Here is a 21,506-nt window from a genome sequence, read left to right on the forward strand (position 1 = left end):
CTTGTAAATTTTGCTATCCCATTGACTTCAATGACATTTTACAGGCGTATTTTTACAGGCGTATTTTTACAGGCGTATTTTTTACAGGCGTATTTTTACACTTGTAAAAAAATATCATTGAAGTCAATGGGATAGCAAAATTTACAAGTGTAATTTTACTCTACAAAATAAGCTAGCGTTTACTCAGTGTGAATGCACCCTTACAATTCATTCTTGGTCTGAGTTTACTAGTTTCTCCAGCATATGTATTCACACATCATTTTCGGATTGATATCTATTCCTGTAAACATCCATTCAAAGCCAACCCTCCAGAATGTACTGTAGCTACCAAGCAGTTATATTTCTCCATCCTGTATATCCACTAGATATGTATATATTAAAGGGGTTGTCCAGGATAAATTGATATTATTAAGACAAGGTCCCAATGCCTCCCAACCCTCTTTAACTTTCTTATATATTACATTTTTGCCTTTACGCTGATGGGTCTTGGTCTAAAGGAAATTTGCAGCCGCAACATCAGCGGAAAGCACCCATCCCCAGCCCCATTATACCATTTTTCCTGTTGATATCCGGACCACGGGATGTCATTGCTGAAATGCCGTCTCTTCATTGTGTGTGCGGCTGGCACAAATCACAAAGAGGAAGTGCCGGCCACTGATGACGTCCCGTGTCTGGAACTGCCAGGAAGAAGGAAAGTGTAATGGGTTGGGAGTGGGTCAAAGAGGAGGTGCCTCTGGCACACATCACAAAGAGGTTTCCCTGACGCCTACTCTACACAGGTGTATCCAGGCGAATCTTGCCGGCATATAGCACTGTACATTGTTCTCCAATAGATGGTTGGAGAAACAGCACCCAAAAACTATGCCAAAAGTCTCACTAATGCTAAGGCCCCATGTAGCGAGCTGCAGCAAAAAGAACGCTGCAGGAAAAACTGCAGCAGCAATGCATCACGTTATTTTCTGCAGCGTTTTTCACAGAAAGTCCACAGAGTTTTCTTCTGCTGACTTTCTGCCCCAATTATAGTTATATGGAAAACACATTGTGTGGCTGAAATTAGATAGAATCCCATCCACTTTGCAGTGACTGTAAAACACAGCATTTGTTTTTACCTAAGGCTGGTGCACCACTTTGTAGAAACGCAGAATGTTGTGTTGCAGATTTTGCTGCAGTTTTTTGAGCTAAATCCAAGAATGGCTACAAAAAGATTAGGAAATCTATAGGAAGTAAGTACTTATACCTTCTGGTCAATCCACTCAAAAACCACAGCAAAATCGGAAACAAAAAAGAACTGTTTTTCCGTAATGTGGGATTTCAGCATGGTCTCAGCCTAAGGGTCCATGAGGAAATTGATGAGGAATTTGATGTAGAATTTCAGCACTGAAATTCCACACCAAATTCCTCACCGTTTTCCTCCGTGTGAATGGACCCTACGGCTAAGTCCCCACATTGTGGAAAAGCTGCTTTTTTTGCTGCAGATTTTGCTGTGATTTTTTGAGCCAAGCCTAGTAGTGGCTACTGAAGGAATAGGAAACATATAGGAAGTTCTTATACTTCTCCCTTCTGTTCTGTCTACAACTGGCTTTGGCTAGAAAAAAAACCCCTCAAAATCTGCAACAAAATAAGCCATGTTTCCGTAATGTGGGGCCTTAGCCTAAAAGAGGCACCAAAAAATTCACTGAATTTAAAATTAAACTCCCATGTAGAAACTTAAAGATTTCCTTCATACTTTCTGTAACTGTATATTACTTTGTGTTTGATATTTGATTTAATATAGTGTAACCATGGAGATGACAAGTATTTTCCAGATATCGTGGAAGAATATTCTGCTTCTTACTGGGTGACTTATTGTGACTATAAACAAGACAAAGGATTGCAGTAAGAAGTGTAACCTGTGGGCCATGGACTGCTCCTCTACTACAATGGCAATAATATGATGAATGGTATATGTAAAATGTGTAGCACATTCTGACACTCACTCATATTATTGATTCCTGAGTTGTTTTCCTTCAGGGGAGTCCACCATGAAAATTGTGTCCATGCTTTTGTAGGGGAAATTACTGACATAGTGAACATGTATTTTTTTATATCAAAGCTCAATCTGCCTGTCAAGAAATGTAACAGTTTACAAGTAGTTAGAAGTGATATTGTTGGTGGTAGACTCCATGTGCGTGTACAGTAATGCAGTCATGAAGTGGCTGAGATTCAGATGTGACGCAGCCAGGACATGACCCTAAACTGGGAGGCGATGCTGCTGCCAAGTATTCCATTAATTCCAATTCACTACAAATGAATTGTTCATTAACTCTTCTAATTAAGCAGCAGCATGGTTATACAGGATACTACACACCCATTAATGTGACGCATTCAATAAACAATCAGCTTGTAATGAATGAATAAAACTGTGGCAATTGGCATGGTTACCCATTATTCATGGGCACTTCGGCCACGGCCACATCTCAGTCTCACTATGTCCGCACTGTGCAATTAAATAAAAACTCAGAAATCAATATACATAATCTGGAGACACATTGATGCTCTTTTGAATTACAAAAAAAAAAATGCCTTAAAGACCTCAACCCTACATTTATGTTTTTAGTAAGTAATTGCATTCCCCATGAAAACAATTCTATAGCGTCTTTTCTTAGAGCTTCATGTGATGTTCCTCTGTTATTCCTTCCACAAAAATGAATGAATGGACAGCTGGGTTTTACCAGTTGTGGTGCTTCCCTGCATACTGCTACTCAGGGGATGCTAACTGGTCTTAGGTGGGGACTCTATATATGGCCATCTATGTTCTCCCACCTAGGGTTGCTTAATGAAGGAAGTTAACTATTGCCTCCTTACAAAGGTAGGACTGGGCTAATAATCGAAATTCAGCCACATTAACCAACATGGTCTTGCTCATGTCAGTTATTTGGTTATTACAATAGGCAGAGACTTCTAAGCAGAGACGCAGGTAACCATTCCTTTTTCTGGCTGTTGGAACTCATACAGAGCAAAGATAGTGCTCAATTTGCAATTAAGGGAACCTGTCATGGTAACTTGGAGCACCAAACCACCCACAGATCCTTAAAGGGGTTGTCCCATCACAAGGATCCTATCTATACTGCTGGTTAATGTGGATGTAAGACTTTTCCTAAATACACTGCTTCAGCAAAACTGCTTTGTGTGTCCACTATCTTACTTTATTCAATTTTTTGTGGCCACAGCCCTGACTTAGCTGCTCATGAGTCAAGTGATGTATCTGCTGCTCTCAGGGGGGAGGGAGGAGGGGCTAAGTGCAGGGAGAGAGCCTGTGTATGTAGCTAATCCTGTGTCTGCACCATGTGACCTAGGTCCTGCACTCAGATAGAGGAGCTGCTTTCATTTCTTCTGTTCTCCCAGTTATCAGGCTAGCTAATTCAATTGTGTTCATTATGGCAGAGACAGGCAGTCTCTGTATGTAACACAGAATGGAGTTGCTGCTGCCTGTACTTCATAGTCCAATGTGGGTGGGCGGAGCTACACACGAATTTGGGGCGGAGCTAAACAGCAGGTTGCCTGTGAAACCACGCCCACCAAATGATGCAAGCAACCAGGAAGAAAGATGATTTTACAAGAGTGAAGACTGCTGAGTATGTGAGGTGGGAATACCCCTTTAAAGGGGCTCTATCACTGGGAAAAGTCATTTTTAACTAATCACATGCTTGCATAGGCTTTAGAAAGTCTATTCCACACCTACCTTTAGTATGTAAATTGCCTCAGTGGTCTCTGAATAAGTCCGTTTTTATTAATATGCTAATGAACTTCCAGCCAGCACAGGAAGTTCCCAGCAGCCTCCTCTCTGCTATTATCTTCTATGTGTGTGAAGCAAACAGGAAACTGAGTCATCAGCAGCAGCAGCCTCCCATAGAAAACAATAGGAGAGGTGTGCACGATCTATCGTGCACCAGTCTAATTAGCATATGAATAAAAACGGACTTATGCAGAAAGCACTGAGGCAATCTACATACTATAGGTAGGTGTGAAATAGACTTTCTAAAGGCTATGCAAAGGTGTGATTAGTTAAAAATGACTTTTCCTAGTGATAGAGCCCCTTTAATGTCCTGGGTTTTAGTGTCCCAAACAGCCCTATATATTTATCTAACATCTGTAGTCAAGTCACAAGTGCCATATAAATAGTTTAGAAATGGTTTTGGTGGTGGTAGACTCCCTTTATGAGTATGATGTCACTGTGCAGACAGAAGTGACACAGCCATAGCGCTGCCTCAGTATTCTATTAATTCTAATTCACTACAAACTGATTGCCAGACCTCTGTGCAAAGAGCAGATCTCCAGCTTCACCGCACCAGGAGAATTAGAGGTCACTCCGATGGGACTCATTTCTAGGTAAGTAGAAAGATTTTTTTCTATAACGCAGGCACAGACAGCTTTGCAGCAGGGTTATTTGGACCTGTGGGTAGTTTAGTGTTATAAACTGATAGTTTCCCTGGTAGTCCTTTTAGTGCAAATGGAATTAATGATATAGAATATATTACTCTTTTTTCACAAATTGATGTAAATATACAGTAGTTTGTGGGAGAGTAGTATGGTGAAGGATTCATACATATGATTGTATTGTGTGAGCGATCAGACTCTCTGGGTACAAAGCCCTTAACATGCCTCCTTTGCAAGGTGGCATAAATAAAAATTGAGCTTTTATTAATTTTTTTTTTTTAAGTAATAAAAGGTAATTTCTAGGGGGTGTCTGAATATGCTTAGCTGTGCCCTTTTACACACCCCTTGAAAAGACCACTCCCATTTTTTCAGCGATCTGCAATTTATGAAACGTCCTGTAAAGTGTGGACAACAAAACAAAAACAAGTCAATCATTTATCAATCCTGATCAAGGCACATGTCTATTTAGTTGTCATTTTGATTCACAGCGTAGGTCATTGCCCAGCCCTAGTGTAAGAAATAACCACTGAGACACATAAGGAATCCGAAGTTATAGTCAGTCAAGCAGAGGTCATGGCTGGGAGTATAGACAGGCAGGAGGTCAGGACAGGCAAAGAAAATAAGAGGTGGTTAGAAAATAAACCACGCACACACAGAACAGAAAAACACCTTTGTTTTGTGCAGGAATTGGAAAGGTCCTATTATTCAGGTACATAATGCTGTGGGAAGGGATGTATTAAAGCCTGTACCTACTGGATATTGGCTGGTCCACACAGACTTTCAGTTTCTTTAAAGGTCAGGGACTTTTTCCAGCCAATGTCCAATGGGTACAGAATTTATTAGCACTCTTAGCTAGTGCAGACCTGAAAAGCAGCAGGAGAGCTGTGGTGCCTGATATTCTCAGCACACACGGCTGCACTGAAGGCTGAGATGTGGGCCAGGAATCAAGGGTCTGTAGTGGAGAGCAAAACCATGGCAGTAGTATTCTAACTATAGAGAGAGAGCACTGGACTGTTGTTGGGCTTGTGTTGAGACAGAATCCCACAGTCATACCGTTTTCTTGTAGCCATAACTAGAGTAAATGCACTTCATAAACATTTTAAAGCTCCCCCTATTGGTGGATATAGGCAGCAAATTACTAGCTACATGATTTATGACTGTTTGAGGGGAAGTAAAGAAATTAAAGTAGTTTGTGTGAAAACAAAAACTATTCTGACCCCTATTGCTAGGTTCACAGATGCATTCAGGTTTCCATTCATGGGGTCTGCTTGAGGACCCCACAAACGGAAATTTAATATGCTTAAAAATGCGGTTACCTGTGGACCCCATAGACTTCAATGGGGTTTGCCGTATTTCCGCCTGGTTTCTGCTGCTTGCAGAACCTTTCTCTCCACATTTTTACACAGAATGGGAAACAGAATCACCCAGCGGAGACCCAGCACAGGAGTGAACCAAGCCTATGAAATTATGATCCAATGTGATATTATAGTGGCACTTAAAGGCATACCTCCCAACCATCCCGATTTCCGCGGGACAGTCCCGATTTGGGTGACATGTCCCGCGGTCCCGGTTGGAGGGAGGTATGTCCCAATTTCAACTCAGATCTGCGTCCAGAGGACGCAGATCTGAGTTGAACACATATGCGGCTGAAGCAAGGAGCTGACACAGGTCAGCTCCTCGCTTCGCCGCTGCCCGCCTCTCTCCCTGACACACGCGGCTGAAGCTGCTCGCGTGCTCGCTTCGCCGCTGCGTCTCTCTCTCTCTCGCTGACACATGCGGCTGAAGCGAGGAGCTGACCTGTGTCAGCTCCTCGCTTCGCTGCTGCCGCCGGCTCCTGGTTTGTAGACGCAATGTACAAGCCAGGAGCCGGCGGCAGCGGTGAATCGAGGAGCTGACACAGGTCAGCTCCTCGCTTCAGCCGCATGTGTCAGCGAGAGAGAGACGCAGCGGCGAAGCGAGCACGCGAGCAGCTTCAGCCGCATGTGTCAGGGAGAGAGAGACGCAGCGGCGAAGCGAGCACGCGAGCAGCTTCAGCCGCATGTGTCAGGGAGAGAGGCGGGCAGCGGCGAAGCGAGGAGCTGACCTGTGTCAGCTCCTTCCTTCAGCTGCATGTGTCAGCGAGAGAGGCGGGCAGACAGCGGCGAGGGAGCGGAGGAGAAGGTAAGTATAATGTGGAGGTGGAACGTGAATCTGGGGGCAGATGAAGGAGAGGACGGCATGACACTGGGGGCAGAGATGGAGAGGACATGAATCTGGGGGAAGAGATGGAGAGGACATGAATCTGGGGGCAGAGATGGAGAGGACATGAATCTGGGGGCAGAGATGTGGGACATGAATCTGGGGGCAGAGATGGAGAGGACATGAATTTGGGAGCAGAGATGGAGGGACATGAATCTGGGGGCAGAGATGTGGGACATGAATCTGGGGGCAGAGATGGAGAGGACATGAATTTGGGAGCAGAGATGGAGGGACATGAATTTGGGGGCAGAGATGGAGGGACATGAATCTGGGGGCAGAGATGGAGAGGACATGAATCTGAGGGCAGAGATGGGGGACATGAATCTGGGGGCAGAGATGGGGGACATGAATCTGGGGGCAGAGATGGAGAGGACATGAATTTGGGAGCAGAGATGGAGGGACATGAATCTGGGGGCAGAGATGTGGGGACATGAATCTGGGGGCAGAGATGGAGAGGACATGAATCTGAGGGCAGAGATGGGGGACATGAATCTGGGGGCAGAGATGGGGGACATGAATCTGGGGGCAGAGATGGAGAGGACATGAATCTGGGGGCAGAGATGGAGGGACATGAATCTGGGGGCAGAGATGTGGGACATGAATCTGGGGCAGAGATGTGGGGACATGAATCTGGGGGCAGAGATGTGGGGACATGAATCTGGGGGCAGAGATGGAGGACATGAATCTGGGGGCAGAGATGGGGGATATGAATCTGGGGCAGAGATGGAGAGGACATGAATCTGGGGGCAGAGATGGAGGGACATGAATCTGGGGGCAGAGATGGAAGAGGGACATGAAACTGGGGGCAGATGAAGGGTGTATATGAAACTGGGGGAGAGATAGAAGGGGGACATATAATTTACGGGTGACTGTAGGAGGAATATACTGTGTGCGGGCACATGAAAAATTAACGAGTGGGCGGAGTCAACACAAAAGTGGGCGGGGCTAAATTTACCGCAGCGCGCTACGCGCGCCGCACATTATGTCCCTCTTTCGGTTCTTCAAAAGTTGGGAGGTATGCTTAAAGGGATAAGTAATACTAGAATGTTCCTTTAAAGCTTAAGTCATATTTGTAATGATCTCTTTGTAGAGAACAATTTTGTAATGTAGTTACAAAAGCTAGGTTCATTGTAGGTGCAGAGAGCAGTGCCCAGAGTACCCTGTAATGGTTACTAATACCTAAAGCTGGTGTTTGGCTATGACAACCTCTTATTTTCATGAGCATGCAAACTGAGAGTTAAAACAAGAAACAGCAGTTGCGACTGTACAATATGGGTGACTTGTTTCCTGTACATATTCTTTAATATCATACCATTCATCTGCATATTGAACACTTGAATATTCTTTCAGGCTATCCCACATCATATGACCCAAGTATGTCTGATAATGAGATGTGTATTTCATAAGCACAGCTCAAGATCTGTAATATTATTATCTTAGTTAATCACTTGTTTGCAATCATTTCATTTGGAAACGGTATATTAAAAGATGGCAAATTACCATTCAGCTCCAGCCAAGCAGATAACCTTGTTCCCCTGGCTGTCCTAGATGCTGCTATACATTATTCTGGGGCAGAAGGCCAAGCCGATGGCAGTTTAATGCCTGCCTAATTGATAGGCAGCTGATTGCTAGTCCATATGGCACACCGGTCCCCGCATGCTGCGCTAACCAGCAGGAAAGCATCCCTTTAGATTACTGTCCTTGTTGGATATTGGAGCCCAATGATCCTAATATTTCAAGGAAGGATATGTTCAAAATGTTATGGATGCACCTAAAGTCACTGCTGCCTAAAGTCATACCATTTATTTTAATAAGCTTCCATTTAATCTACAGTCTAAATATATATAGATGCATATATATATATATATATATATATATATATATATATATATATACAAAACTAATCAGCAATGCAAATTCAGCATCATCCTTATGAAGTTAAGATATTGATCAATACTCAGTGCACATCTAAGTCTGAAGAGCGGTGTCCTGGGACCATAGGAGGCCACATGTCCTCTGCATCTTTATGTTCCACTTATGCCTCTCTGAACATCTGTGAGTCTTCAATGTTCAGTTCATTTAGTGTTCAGCTCATTTACTCCTAATTATCTTATGCCGGTGGCAAAGATGACTTCTAGGGGGCTATTTACTTTTGCTTATGCCAGAAATGGGCAGCAATATTCCTCTCTTCAATTCTGAAGTTTGTCTTTTCAATTTACTTGTAAACTATACTTAAGGTGAATGCAAATGAACAAAAGCTATATAAGCAAAGTAAAAAGTAAACCATAAAGTATTCCCAACATATCGATTATATCTATAAATATATAAGAGCTATATACAAATATTATTTATTAATAGCAAAAATGTGACTGCCAGCTGTCTTGACAATTTGTCTTAAACCTGGTCGAGCTCTTGGTAATAAACTAAAGCTGAGTTAATAAAAAGTTCCTCATTATTCATCTGATATCTTAGCATATTTAAGACTAAATGCAATAAATAACCAACCAATGAAATTTATAGAGTGCTACTCTATATTTATATCAACCATAATGAGGGACTACACTATGTTCCAGGATATCTATGTAATCAATGTAATATATATATATATGTATGTAAATATAGGTCTAGCGACCTTGGACACCTTTTCTGTCACTTCTCAAGCACGAGAATGCAGGAATTGGTTGTGGAGTTGGTATGCCAAACCACTGACCCCAATTCCTGCATTTGTCCAGAACCCTATTCTGACTCCTGCTCATTTATTAAATGGCTGACAGAGTCAGTCAGAAGCAGTAAGGCTAAGGGGCAACACGGTGGCTCAGTGGTTAACACTGCAGTCTTGCAGCTCTGGAGTCCTGGGTTTGAATCCTGCCAGGAACAACATCTGCAGGGAGTTTGTATGTTCTCCCTGTGTTTGTGTGAATTTCCTACAAAAGACATACTTATAGGAAAAAAAAGTACAATGTGATCCCTATACAAGGCTCACAATCTACATTTAAAAAAAAAAAAAAAGAAGAAGAAGCAGTAAGGCTAAAGCCCCAAGTTGCGTAAACGCAGCTTACGCTGGGTTCACACCAGCATTCGATCTCCGTTCTGCGGTTTCCGTCTTCTGCGTGCCATGGAGAACATAAAACGCTCACCGGCTGGACACTTTTGAAATCCATTCAAATGAATGGGTTTGAAAAATGACTGCAGGTTTCCGTCTGCAGCCCAGTTTCAGGCAGGAGACGGAAACCTGCAGAACGGAGACTGGGCGCAGATGTGAACAAGCCCTTATTTTGTTGTAGATTTTGCTGTTTTTTTTTAAGCCAAAGCCAGGAGTGGATTGAACCGAAAATAGAAGTATAAAAAACTTCCTATATATTTCCAATTCCAATTGTAGCCATTCTTGGCTTTGGCTCAAAAAAAGGCAGCAAAATCTACAACGAATAATGTTGCATTTCTGCAACGTGGGGCCTTATCCTTAAGCTCCTCTAATTCGTTAACAGTGATTGAATTCCTATGAAAGTGGACATCCACTACGTCTGGAGGAAAGAAAGTTTCACCAGGAACATAGAAGGGGATTCTTCACAGTAAGTGAGGCTCTGGAACTCTGTGCCCCAGGAAGTGGTGATGGTGGATTCACTAAACAAGTTCAAAGAGGGCCTGGATGCCTTTCTTGAAGAGAAAAATATAACAGGTTATGGACTCTAGAGTTTAAGAACACGTTGATCCAGAGTTTTTATACTGACTGCCAGATTGGAGTCGGGAAGGAACTTTTTCCCCTGAAATGGGGCAATTGGCATGAGCCTCATGGTTTTTTTTTCCTTCCCCTGGATTAACACTGTAGGGATTGTAGGGTTATAGGTTGGACTTGATGGACTGATGTCTTCTTCCTACCTCATCTACTATGTAACTATGTATATATCACAAGATGGAGTGCCTCTCCTATTGCCTCTCCTTCTCCTCAATACCTTTTGGGGCTGTTTGAACTACTGCAAATACGGTGAACTATAATGCTGTATACATTGGGTGAGATTGGGTGACATACCAGGATTACTGCAAGACTTCTTCAGTCTGATAGAGTTTTCAAACTATGATAAAGTTTCTGAGAAAGTGCTTTGGGTTTTCTTCAGCTATATAAGTATCACTACAATGCCTTTAACATTAAGGATATACAGTAAATAATGGAGACCAGAACAAAGTATACCGCAAGGTTATTGTAAACCGCTCTTTTTCATACTGAGCATACTGTACGTGTGGTTGTTCTCCATAGGTTCACAAGGATCCGGCAACAGCATGGAGGAATGGGGAACTTTGTGCCTCATGTAAAATTGCCATTGCACAGTCTGTGGGAGCATCACTTTCCCTTACTACTCATACAGGACACATAAAAGACTGTAAAACATTCACCATAGCACATAGAATAATTATCAATGTATAAACTTTGCATTTCTCTTTAAGGCAATGACAAGTGGGCTTTGGAGAACCATCAGACAGTAATGAGTTCCCTCACCTCACAGTTTCTTTCATTATCTATTTCCTTTACCCGTTTCCCCTCTATTTTTCCTGTCTCCAACTGGCAATAATTTACTCTGCTTTCTGTGCTAAAATTGCACAATTACACAGATCAAAACAGGTTTTTCTAACTTCCTCCTAGTATCAGTCATGTAAATTTGCACATTAAGAGCCATTTCCAGGTCCCTGATGGATCCACCATTTGCTATGGAAATAAACCGCCATCGGCTGTAATGTCACTTCAGCTTGAAGAGGCAATTAGTGCTAAACATTCAATCAAACACGTGCGCAGGCGGCACTATGCAGTAAAGAAAGGCGCAGTGCATGGTCCACATTGTTATTAAGGGGTTAATGTCCTCCCATGACATACCAGCCCAGCAGCTGTGCGGACGATTTGGGTAGGTTTTTAGGTAGTCAGAGCAATACCTATACATTTACACATTTACTATTGCTGTCAGCTTGGGGAACAATAAATTGTCAGTGACTCAGTCTTGACCTCCCTGCTCATTTATGAGCCATGGAAATGTCACAAGTGGTTGTTACTGTAACATTTCACATCCAATATTTAGTGTCTGTGAAGTTTTCGAGTAGGATTCTGCAATTGAGTTTTCAGCTGCTGCTGGCAGCTTCATCGTGAAGCAAACGTGTAGTCATAAAGAAGTTGAAGCAGAAAAAGTATTATCAAAAATACCTGACCCTTCCAAAAAAAATTGTCCCCCCTAAATGCCCATATATTCCCGTATGTTCATCTTCACATCACCAGTTTGTAGAACAACCAGCTAACAATGGAACACAAATCATTTGCCTTATCATCAGGTCCATGTGATTCTGACACAGAGAAAGCACTAGCCAAATTTACAATAAAAAAATATATAGGGATCTTCTACAGGGGTTATTTTCTCATTGAAGAGTGTCAGTATACATAGGATATGATGGAATTGAAAATCAGTCAATCTGGTCTAAATAAAGCGGGTGTCTATATATAGAGGTGATATTTGTAGAACTTTCGCTGTATATCCATCCTGTCTGAAAGCAGAGCACTTTCTGGCCTCAGGTATATAGGTAAAGACCCTTCTGTCCAATAAAGGAAGACAAAAGCTATATTCACTCCATGCTGCAGCCACTGTTCCCTTACAGAGGGTGATCCTACTTGTAAATAAACAATGTATCTGCCTGTATCAGTGGTCATATACAGTCCTATGAAAAAGTTTGGGCACCCCTATTAATCTTACTCATTTTTAGTTCTAAATATTTTGGTATTTGCAACAGCCATTTCAGTTTGATATATCTAATAACTGATGGACACAGTAATATTTCAGGATTGAAATGAGGTTTATTGTACTAACAGGAAATGTGCAATATGCATTAAACCAAAATTTGACCGGTGCAAAAGTATGGGCACCTCAACAGAAAAGTGACATTAATATTTAGTAGATCCTCCTTTTGCAAAGATAACAGCCTCTAGTCGCTTCCTGTAGCTTTTAATCAGTTCCTGGATCCTGGATAAAGGTATTTTGGACAAACAATTCAAGTTCAGTTAAGTTAGATGGTCGCCGAGCATGGACAGCCCGCTTCAAATCATCCCACAGATGTTCAATGATATTCAGGTCTGGGGACTGGGATGGCCATTCCAGAACATTGTAATTGTTCCTCTGCATGAATGCCTGAGGATTTGGAGCGGTGTTTTGGATCATTGTCTTGCTGAAATATCCATCCCCGGCGTAACTTCAACTTCGTCACTGATTCTTGAACATTATTCTCAAGAATCTGCTGATACTGAGTGGAATCCATGCGACTCTCAACTTTAACAAGATTCCCGATGCCGGCATTGGCCACACAGCCCCAAAGCATGATGGAACCTCCACCAAATTTTACAGTGGGTAGCATGTGTTTTTCTTGGAATGCTGTTTCTTTTTGGACGCCATGCATAACGCCTTTTTTTATAACCAAACAACTCAATTTTTGTTTCCAAAATGAAGCTGCCTTGTCCAAATGTGCTTTTTCATACCTCAGGCAACTCTATTTGTGGCGTACGTGCAGAAACGGCTTCTTTCTCATCACTCTCCCATACAGCTTCTATTTGTGCAAAGTGCGCTGTATAGTTGACCGATGCACAGTGACACCATCTGCAGCAAGATGATGCTGCAGCTCTTTGGAGGTGGTCTGTGGATTGTCCTTGACTGTTCTCACCATTCTTCTTCTCTGCCTTTCTGATATTTTTCTTGGCCTGCCACTTCTGGGCTTAACAAGAACTGTCCCTGTGGTCTTCCATTTCCTTACTATGTTCCTCACAGTGGAAACTGACAGGTTAAATCTCTGAGACAACGTTTTGTATCCTTCCCCTGAACAACTATGTTGAACAATCTTTGTTTTCAGATCATTTGAGAGCGGGCTGTCCATGTTCGGCGACCATCAAACTTAACTGAACTTGAATTGTTTTGTAGAAAGAAATGGTCCAAAATACCTTCATCCAGGATCCAGGAACTGATTAAAAGCTACAGGAAGCGACTAGAGGCTGTTATCTTTGCAAAAGGAGGATGTACTAAATATTAATGTCACTTTTCTGTTGAGGTGCCCATATTTTTGCACCGGTCAAATTTTGGTTTAATGCATATTGCGCATTTTCTGTTAGTACAATAAACCTCATTTCAATCCTGAAATATTACTGTGTCCATCAGTTATTAGATATATCAAACTGAAATGGCTGTTGCAAACACCAAAATATTTAGAACTAAAAATGATTAAGATTAATAGGGGTGCCCAAACTTTTTCATAGGACTGTATAAGACATTCACTATTATTGTCCAAATCAATTACTATATTAGACTGACCGTGGGGAAGAAGTGTATACTGTGTACAGTATCTTACAGCATTGTAATACTGCTACAAGTCACAAGGTGGAGATGCCTTTCTTTCCTGGGAAATCCTTAGCAAATACACAGACTGGGCTTCGTGATAGTCTAGGCAGTATGGACAATTTCTGAATGAATTAAGGAATAATAAAATTGAAATAGAGAAGTCGGATAGTAGATGAGCTATTCTAGGCATTTATCATTAAACACCTTAAATAGACCCCGAGGGGCAGGAATCCTATGCATATATAGCTGGCTAGGAGGAATCTAGCTCCTACAGAAAGCCATCAAGCAAGTACTATTAGACTCATGAAATATACAGGTCAGAACAGTGAGAAATTCTTTATAGTTAGTCCCAAATCAGTCATTTGTACATTACCTTCCTATTTATCCTACTAGGTATAAACATTCTCAAGAATGGTGAGATAATAAAATAATTTTGTATCTCACAGGAGATTTAGAAGACAAGTAAGGGCTAGTTCACACGTGAGTATAAGGGGAGGTTTTTGACAGCGGATTTCGCGTCCAAAACCTCCCCTTATAATGGTGGTCTATGGAGACTGCCGGGCTTCTGTTCTCCGCTAGCGGCGAGCTGCTGCTAGCGGAGAAAAGAAAGGACATGTCCTTTCTTCAGGCGGAAGCCGCGCGGCTTCCGCCCCCGGCAGCTCCCTCCTATGTCGGCTCATTCATTTGAGCCGACAGCAGAGGGTTAAGCCGCGACAGCGATGGTCGCGGCGGGCGAGTTTTGACAAGAGAGAGACGCGGCGAGCCGCGTCTCTCTCTGTGTCAAAACCCGCGCGGGCAGTTCACGTGTGAACTAGCCCTAAGGCTGTGTTCACATTAGTTTCTTTTAATTCCATTGTTCTGATCTGTCATGTGACCAGAACCCTGGACAGAAAATGAATAGAAAGATGGATACAGATGGTGGACATTCTGTCTTCATCCGTCATCATTCGCTGTAATGTAAAAGCAACATTTTCTTCCATTTTCTTTGCTATTGTTTTAGGTGGAAGATAAAATAATACAGAACTTCATCTCTCATTTGGAACATAAACAACAAAACGGATGACGGATGCAGACAGAATGTGTTCCATCAGCATCCATTATTCTATTAATTTGTCAGTTTATTGTTCTGATCCTATGACAGATCATCAGACTTAGCTGTGAGCTTAGGACAACATAAGGTTCACATCTGCACTTGGCTCTCCATCTTTTGGGTCTGCCGGGGGACTCGAATGACCGAGAGCCCAAAACAGTGTTTACCCACGGAGGACTATAATGGGTCTGCTGAGTGTCCGCCGTTTTTATACTCTGACGATTTCTGGAGGTTTTTGTGGCAGAGTCCTTTTCTCTCAGCATGCGAACGGAATACCGAATGCAGATGTGAACTGGGCCTAAGAGATGGTTTGTTATATATTGCTATAAAGGTGACTTCAGGTGAATTCTGCATACTTTCTGTTTTGCAGGTACATGCCTGAAACCAGAGATATAAGTGCTATTCATTTCAGCTACCGATATCCCTGCACTGTCAGAGGGGCCGTCCTCAATGTTCAGTGATGCAATGACGCTAAGCTGTGAGGCCGGTCCTTCTGACAATGCAGTGTTATTGGTAGTCGGAACTAACAGCAGTCTCAGGAGCTGGAGCACATACCTGCAAAATTAAACGTGCGCTGAATTCAGTCATCTTTGTAGCAGTATATAACATGCCACATCTGAGAGGACATGAAAGGAAAAACACTGTGTTTCCTCAATGGGGGCCTTAGACTTACAAACATTTGTGAAAGTATGTCTCATTCTTGACAAGTCAGGTGAAGTTTGGCGAATGCCAAGAGAACATTACTTGTCTGACTGTATTGTGCAAACTGTAAAGTTTAAAGAGGATCTTTCATGTTCACATGCATATGGGGTTTTATATACCACTAGAAAGCTGACAGACTGTCAGGACTGCCCTTCTGACAGTGGAGAGACATCGGTGCCGAAATTAACAGCATGATATCTCCAGCCCCAGAGCACAGAATGGGAACCCCGTGTGTGTGAACTCATATACCAATTAAAGTGTATAAAAAGAAGGAATACACCTTGAAAATAGGAAAGGACAATATAAAAGATATACAGCTAGGCATACACATACAAACGTACAAAAAAACACTAAATAAGCATGAGCCCTTAGATAATGAGTCAAAGTATCATGGTAAATGCCATACTACCGGCCAGCAAGATGAATGTATGTCCTATTTTGCATGAGTGCATATATACATAATCTTTATATGCTTCTTGCGATAGTATATGAGTATTTACATGGCATCTCACATTTTATATAAGCTGAGCTACCAAATATGCAATAACTTTGTTCTATGAGACTGTTAACCTGTTTGGATAGTGTTATTATTGTGACTGTATTCTATGTTGTCCCCTTTGTACAATATGTGTTTTTTGACTTATTAATAAAATATGAATTTTATCATTTAGTTATACTTTAGTGAGTTCCATTTTTTACTTAGCATCTCCATTATGTTACAGAGCACATTACAGTGATAAACCTCATACCTTTGTCATGTATGCCACTTGTGTAGTTTTGGAAAAAAACAACTTTGAAGCCTTTTACAAATGAGGCAGTCAGTGCACTGAGGATGAGCCTTCAGCTCCCTGGAGCACTGCTGTTGTCACTTACAGAGCCCTGCTATTTCCTGCCTGTATCACCCTGTGCAGAGAGAATTGATCCCCCCACCTCTATGACACTCCCCATCCTACCTGAGCAAGAAAAGAAGGCCCCCAGGGCTGAAGGCCTGCCCCGTGCACCAACCTCCTCTTTTTCTCCAAGTCTACAAAAGTGACATACATGACCATATGTTGTGTATCACTGTAATGTGCTGGGTAACATGGTGGTGGTAGTTGAGTATGCTTGGGGCAGATGATAGACTCTCTTTAATACATACAGTGCAAGTGCATATGCCCCCAAACAACTCCCCGTAACAGTCGTGGCCATCAAATTTCTGAAAGTATCAAATATAATCCTTGGCACAGTAGGAAGCTACAGTACGACTTCAACTTGTCATTTATCTACATTTATCAAACCCTTTCCGTGAGATGTTCAGAACAGAAGCCTTCCATTTTACTGCCTGACATTTCAATACTATGTAGCTAGATTATAGTTGTAATGAAGTAGGATGAAAGGACACAAAGCTCCCGAACTGGCAGGAACACAGAAGGGTGTGGCGGCTCTGCTGGGTGAAATGAACATTGCTCTGCTGGGAGCTGCCAAGATACATATTTCTGAGGCAGAATTACTCACTTTCCCTTTATGTTCTCTAGTCTTCATTGCTTTCTCCATAGAACACTTTTGATTGAATAGATGCGGGATAAATTATTACAGTTGTTGTGAAAAAATTCTAATATGAGTTTAACACATTCTCTGGCTCTTTGTAACATCACAGCTATAAAACATTAAATGCATACAATAGGCAAATATTCAGAATTTCTTATACTTAGCCATCTGCACTTAGGCATGTCACCTTACCAACGTAAACATGAAATCTACTTTAATAGAATTATTAATATATTTACTTTTCATTTCCACCATCTTGTTTTAGTATAAGCTATTATATCCTTCAATTTACAGTTCATAAGAGATAGGTGCTGTTATGTTCTATAGGGGCACCCATTGTGTTTGGTGTGAAATAACTAGTATATTAGTCTATTTAAAGTGAATATGTTTTGTGATTTATGCTTCCTTATAGCATATGGTAGATGGAGAGCTGAACTGTGTAATACATAGGTTGATGTCATTTGGAGTTGAAGGGGCTTACCATTTTTTATGACAGCCTATCATTAGTGTGGATCATTAAATATGTGATCAGTGGGGGCTAACACTGTGCCCTACAATTACCAGCTGTTCAGGGCTGCTGCCAGGCCTAGTACTATACAGCGTATATGCAGATGCCTCTGTACATTGTATAGTCATTTGGTCACACTATTACAGCTCAGATACCATTCAAGTCAATAGGAGTAGAGTTACAGTCCTCTATACAGTCCACTATACAATCTACTTTGCTTCCAGTTCCATATGCTGTATTACACCAGGCCCAGCAGCAGTCTTGAACAGTGGTTCAGTGTGGGCGTGGGTTTGGCTCCCCATCAATTTGATATTGATAAAAAACAATCCCAAAAACTCATTTAGGCTGAGGACCCACAGTGTGGAAATGCAGCTTTTTGTGTTGCAGATTTTGCTGCGTTTTTTTGATCAAAAGCCAATAATGGCTACAAATGGAATGGGAAATATCTAGGAAGCTTCTTATACTTCTCCCTTCTGCTCAATCCACTCCTGGCTTTGGCTCAAAGAAACGCAGCAAAATCTGCAACCAAAAAAGCTGCGTTTCTGCAACGTGGGGCTTTAGTCTTAGAACGGGGCCCCATGTTGCATATACTCTGTAACTTAGTTGCAGCGGAAAATAAAAAAATAAAAAAGCGGCATTTTACAGTCCGTGCAAAGTGGATGAGATTCTGGCTAATCTCATTCACACATTGCAGAAAAATACCCGCAACGGAAATGCTGTGATTTCAAAAACTTGTACATTTTGTAAATCGCAGTATGTCAGTTATACTTATGGAAACACTATAGAAGAGAATAGAAAAACTCTGCAGACTTTCTGTTAAAAAACGCAATGCATTTCCAACGCGGTCTTTTCTGCAGTGTTTTTCAGGTCCAATTCACTACATTGGGCCTTAGCCTTAAAGTAGCGTAAATCCTTCTAGGACTTCTAGGAGAGACAATCCTTCTTGCCCTACTTAGACAGAATGATTGACAACTTTCTCTATACAAACACTGATACAGGTTAAGCTGTCACATCTGCATCTGGTTGGAGTAAGTTGGACTCCCACCTAGGAGTCCTGTCACAATGTACTCTTGCTTTTTACTTAAAATATTGCTCCAGGTCATGGAAACCTATGTATCACAGAGTTCAGCTTTTTACCCACGAGAATATCTGCTCTCAGAGCGGTAGAAATCACCTGGAAGCCTTGTCTTAAGTTATATGTAACGCGGATGGGATACTGTATGTAAAATACGATAAATCAGCGCAGATAACTTCAATAAATAACTAAATGATCAGTTTGAGAGAAAAGTGCTTAGTACTGGGAACATTCATCACTTTGAAGGTCACATAGCAGACGTTGGCTTCATTGCAATTAAAGAAGGGTTAGATCATCAATATATCTCGATTCCTGGTCTTAAATGGCAGAAATGGAATATGACTAACCAGGAATAGAATGTTTAATGTACATAAACACATTCCTCCAAAGCTCATTCCTCCATCTACTGAAAAGCAAAGGGACGCATTTATGTGTTTCATAGGCTACAAACTTTAGGTACTGTAGGTTGGTTGTTTGCTATGCCTGTAAACTTTAATGGACACATAGAAAACAGTTTTAAGCTAGGCAGTCACAATGCTTATACACTGCTGGTTTTTAGTGTGGCTCACCTGCAGGGAACCATTACAGGTCTCCCACACCTTACATGCAGATATAAGGCTCCTGCACTCTCAAGTGCTTTGTACTTAAGATCAGTTTTATTGAATAAAGCAATCCATATGACCTTTTCTTACCTGGCTCTTAGCTCCTCTTCCATATTGGTAATCTGAGAAAGGTCCGAGATGGACTGAAACACTACAGAATAAATCATATGGATTGCTTTCACTCTAAAGTGCATTATATGTCAAAGTGCTGGGAGTCTTTATCTGTATGTAGATTGGAGTGAGTTCCTCCCCTTAGCACCTATGATATTTGGAGAGCCATATTATCATGATCCTGCACCTTTTAGGGTAGGTCTACGTGATGACTTTGGATGCAACTCCTTTCATGTATTCAAGGATCACCAGGTCACCCTGCAACTCCTTCATTAATGTAATGGAGTGGCATCGCAATTCCTAGCATGCTATGACTACAACTTCAAGTTGAATTTTTTGCTACTAGAAGTCACAGTACACAGGTGTCTTCATTCTATTCACTAACATTAGTGAAGGAGTTGCAGTGAGACCTGGCGATCTTTAGTCATGTGATGGGACTAGTGGCCAAAGTTGCTGTGTAGACTAGCCTTAACCTTTCCATTGTAAAGATTAAAAGCTGCAATTGAAACCATAGCATTAATAATCATAATGAGATTTTTATTTTATTAGATTTTGTGTGCCTACAACACAAGGCATTTTACAATGGTGCTACTGGGTATCACATGGGTCTGTGGATCACATGGGTTAGCTGGTGGTGATGCTGGTGAGTTGGATACAGTCCCTCCCTGTGTGTCCCAACCCAATATATTATTTGCTGAGTTAGTCCTGACAGTGAAGCAATGCTAGAATGCACTACTGGCTACAAGAGTAGAAATCACAGTTCAAAAAACTTCAAAAGTGTATTTTTCACTTACCCTGATAACATATCTAGAAGAGTTTTTGTCATCTAAGTTTACTGTCAGTGAGAAGAAGACTGCTGTGCTGTAGACTCCTTGTGTCTTATAGAGCAATTCATTAAAGTCCCACTTGTGTTTGGAGTATTCTGGTAGATCCCAACCACCACAATCCTCAAGAACTTGCAGCATTGGAAGTGTCCCCACTCGGTCAATCTCTTTCATGTTGAGACAAGACCTAAAGAACTCTTTCACTTTCCTCTCAGAAGATGCTTTGTGCTTTCTCCTTACAGGTTGTAAAAGAAGATGCTGCAACTTTTCTTCATTCTGTTCCCCGATGGCGGCTATAGTGCCATAGATGAGCTTGTCCTCTGGTATCCTGTGTCTTCTTAGCCATCCTCCACAAGCAAATGAGTAGAAGTCAGTACAGGGGGGAATGGTGGGATCTATATTGCTGCTGATAAATTTGGAAGCCCTCGTGAAAGCTTTTCTTTCCTGGCATTCTTCCAAGCATTGTCCATCCTGGTCCATAGACAGATACTTCAACACCAACATGCACCCTAAAATAACACATAGACCAGCTGCAAAGACCAGGCCAGAAAGCAGACACGTCTCCCTCCTGCTCCAGCGTGGTATACCCTTTGGCTGCTTTTTGGAGCTCACCTGGATGTTAAAACCATTAGATAGTGTGCTGCTGCTGTTGTACTTGCTGACATACTTGACCTCCTGGAACTCATCATAGTGGGCTGTCAAAGAATATGTCTTTTCCATGTCTTTACAGATGTATGCGGTTATTGTCCAGAGAATAGAATATTACAGACCCACCTCAAAGTTTGGGAGGGGATTAAGTTCATATCACTAACAATTCACTGAAGAAGAAACAATTCAGAGGCGGAGGATTCAGGGTGACGATTGTTTTTTTGTTGCTTTTTTTTTTTAGTAATCCTCTATCAAAGTCAGAAACCTGTAAAATACATTATTATTATTATTATTATTACCATTAGTATTATTTCCCACACTTATGCATATACTATCTATGCACATATTTAACATTCAGATGCTAAAATATAATAGATACTAGCCCCTGATACATTAAAGAGCACTTGCTTGCT

At 41.7% G+C, this 21,506-nt stretch overlaps 1 protein-coding gene across 2 annotated transcripts in view; it reads right to left on the reverse strand.

Annotated features, from left to right (window-relative positions):
- The window catches only part of ECEL1 (endothelin converting enzyme like 1), a 109,808-nt gene extending 88,572 nt beyond the window's left edge, over positions 1 to 21,236 (reverse strand). For both annotated transcript variants that reach the window (XM_075268485.1, XM_075268484.1), the window contains exon 1: positions 20,416 to 21,236. In XM_075268485.1, the coding sequence (XP_075124586.1) occupies positions 20,416 to 21,165 (750 nt within the window). In that variant the 5' untranslated portion in view covers positions 21,166 to 21,236. The remainder of the gene's footprint in view (positions 1 to 20,415) is intronic.
- Between the last annotated feature and the right edge of the window lie 270 nt (positions 21,237 to 21,506).

This window comes from Leptodactylus fuscus, chromosome 3 (assembly GCF_031893055.1).
Source record: "Leptodactylus fuscus isolate aLepFus1 chromosome 3, aLepFus1.hap2, whole genome shotgun sequence".
In the NCBI taxonomy this organism is placed as follows: Eukaryota; Metazoa; Chordata; class Amphibia; order Anura; family Leptodactylidae; genus Leptodactylus; species Leptodactylus fuscus.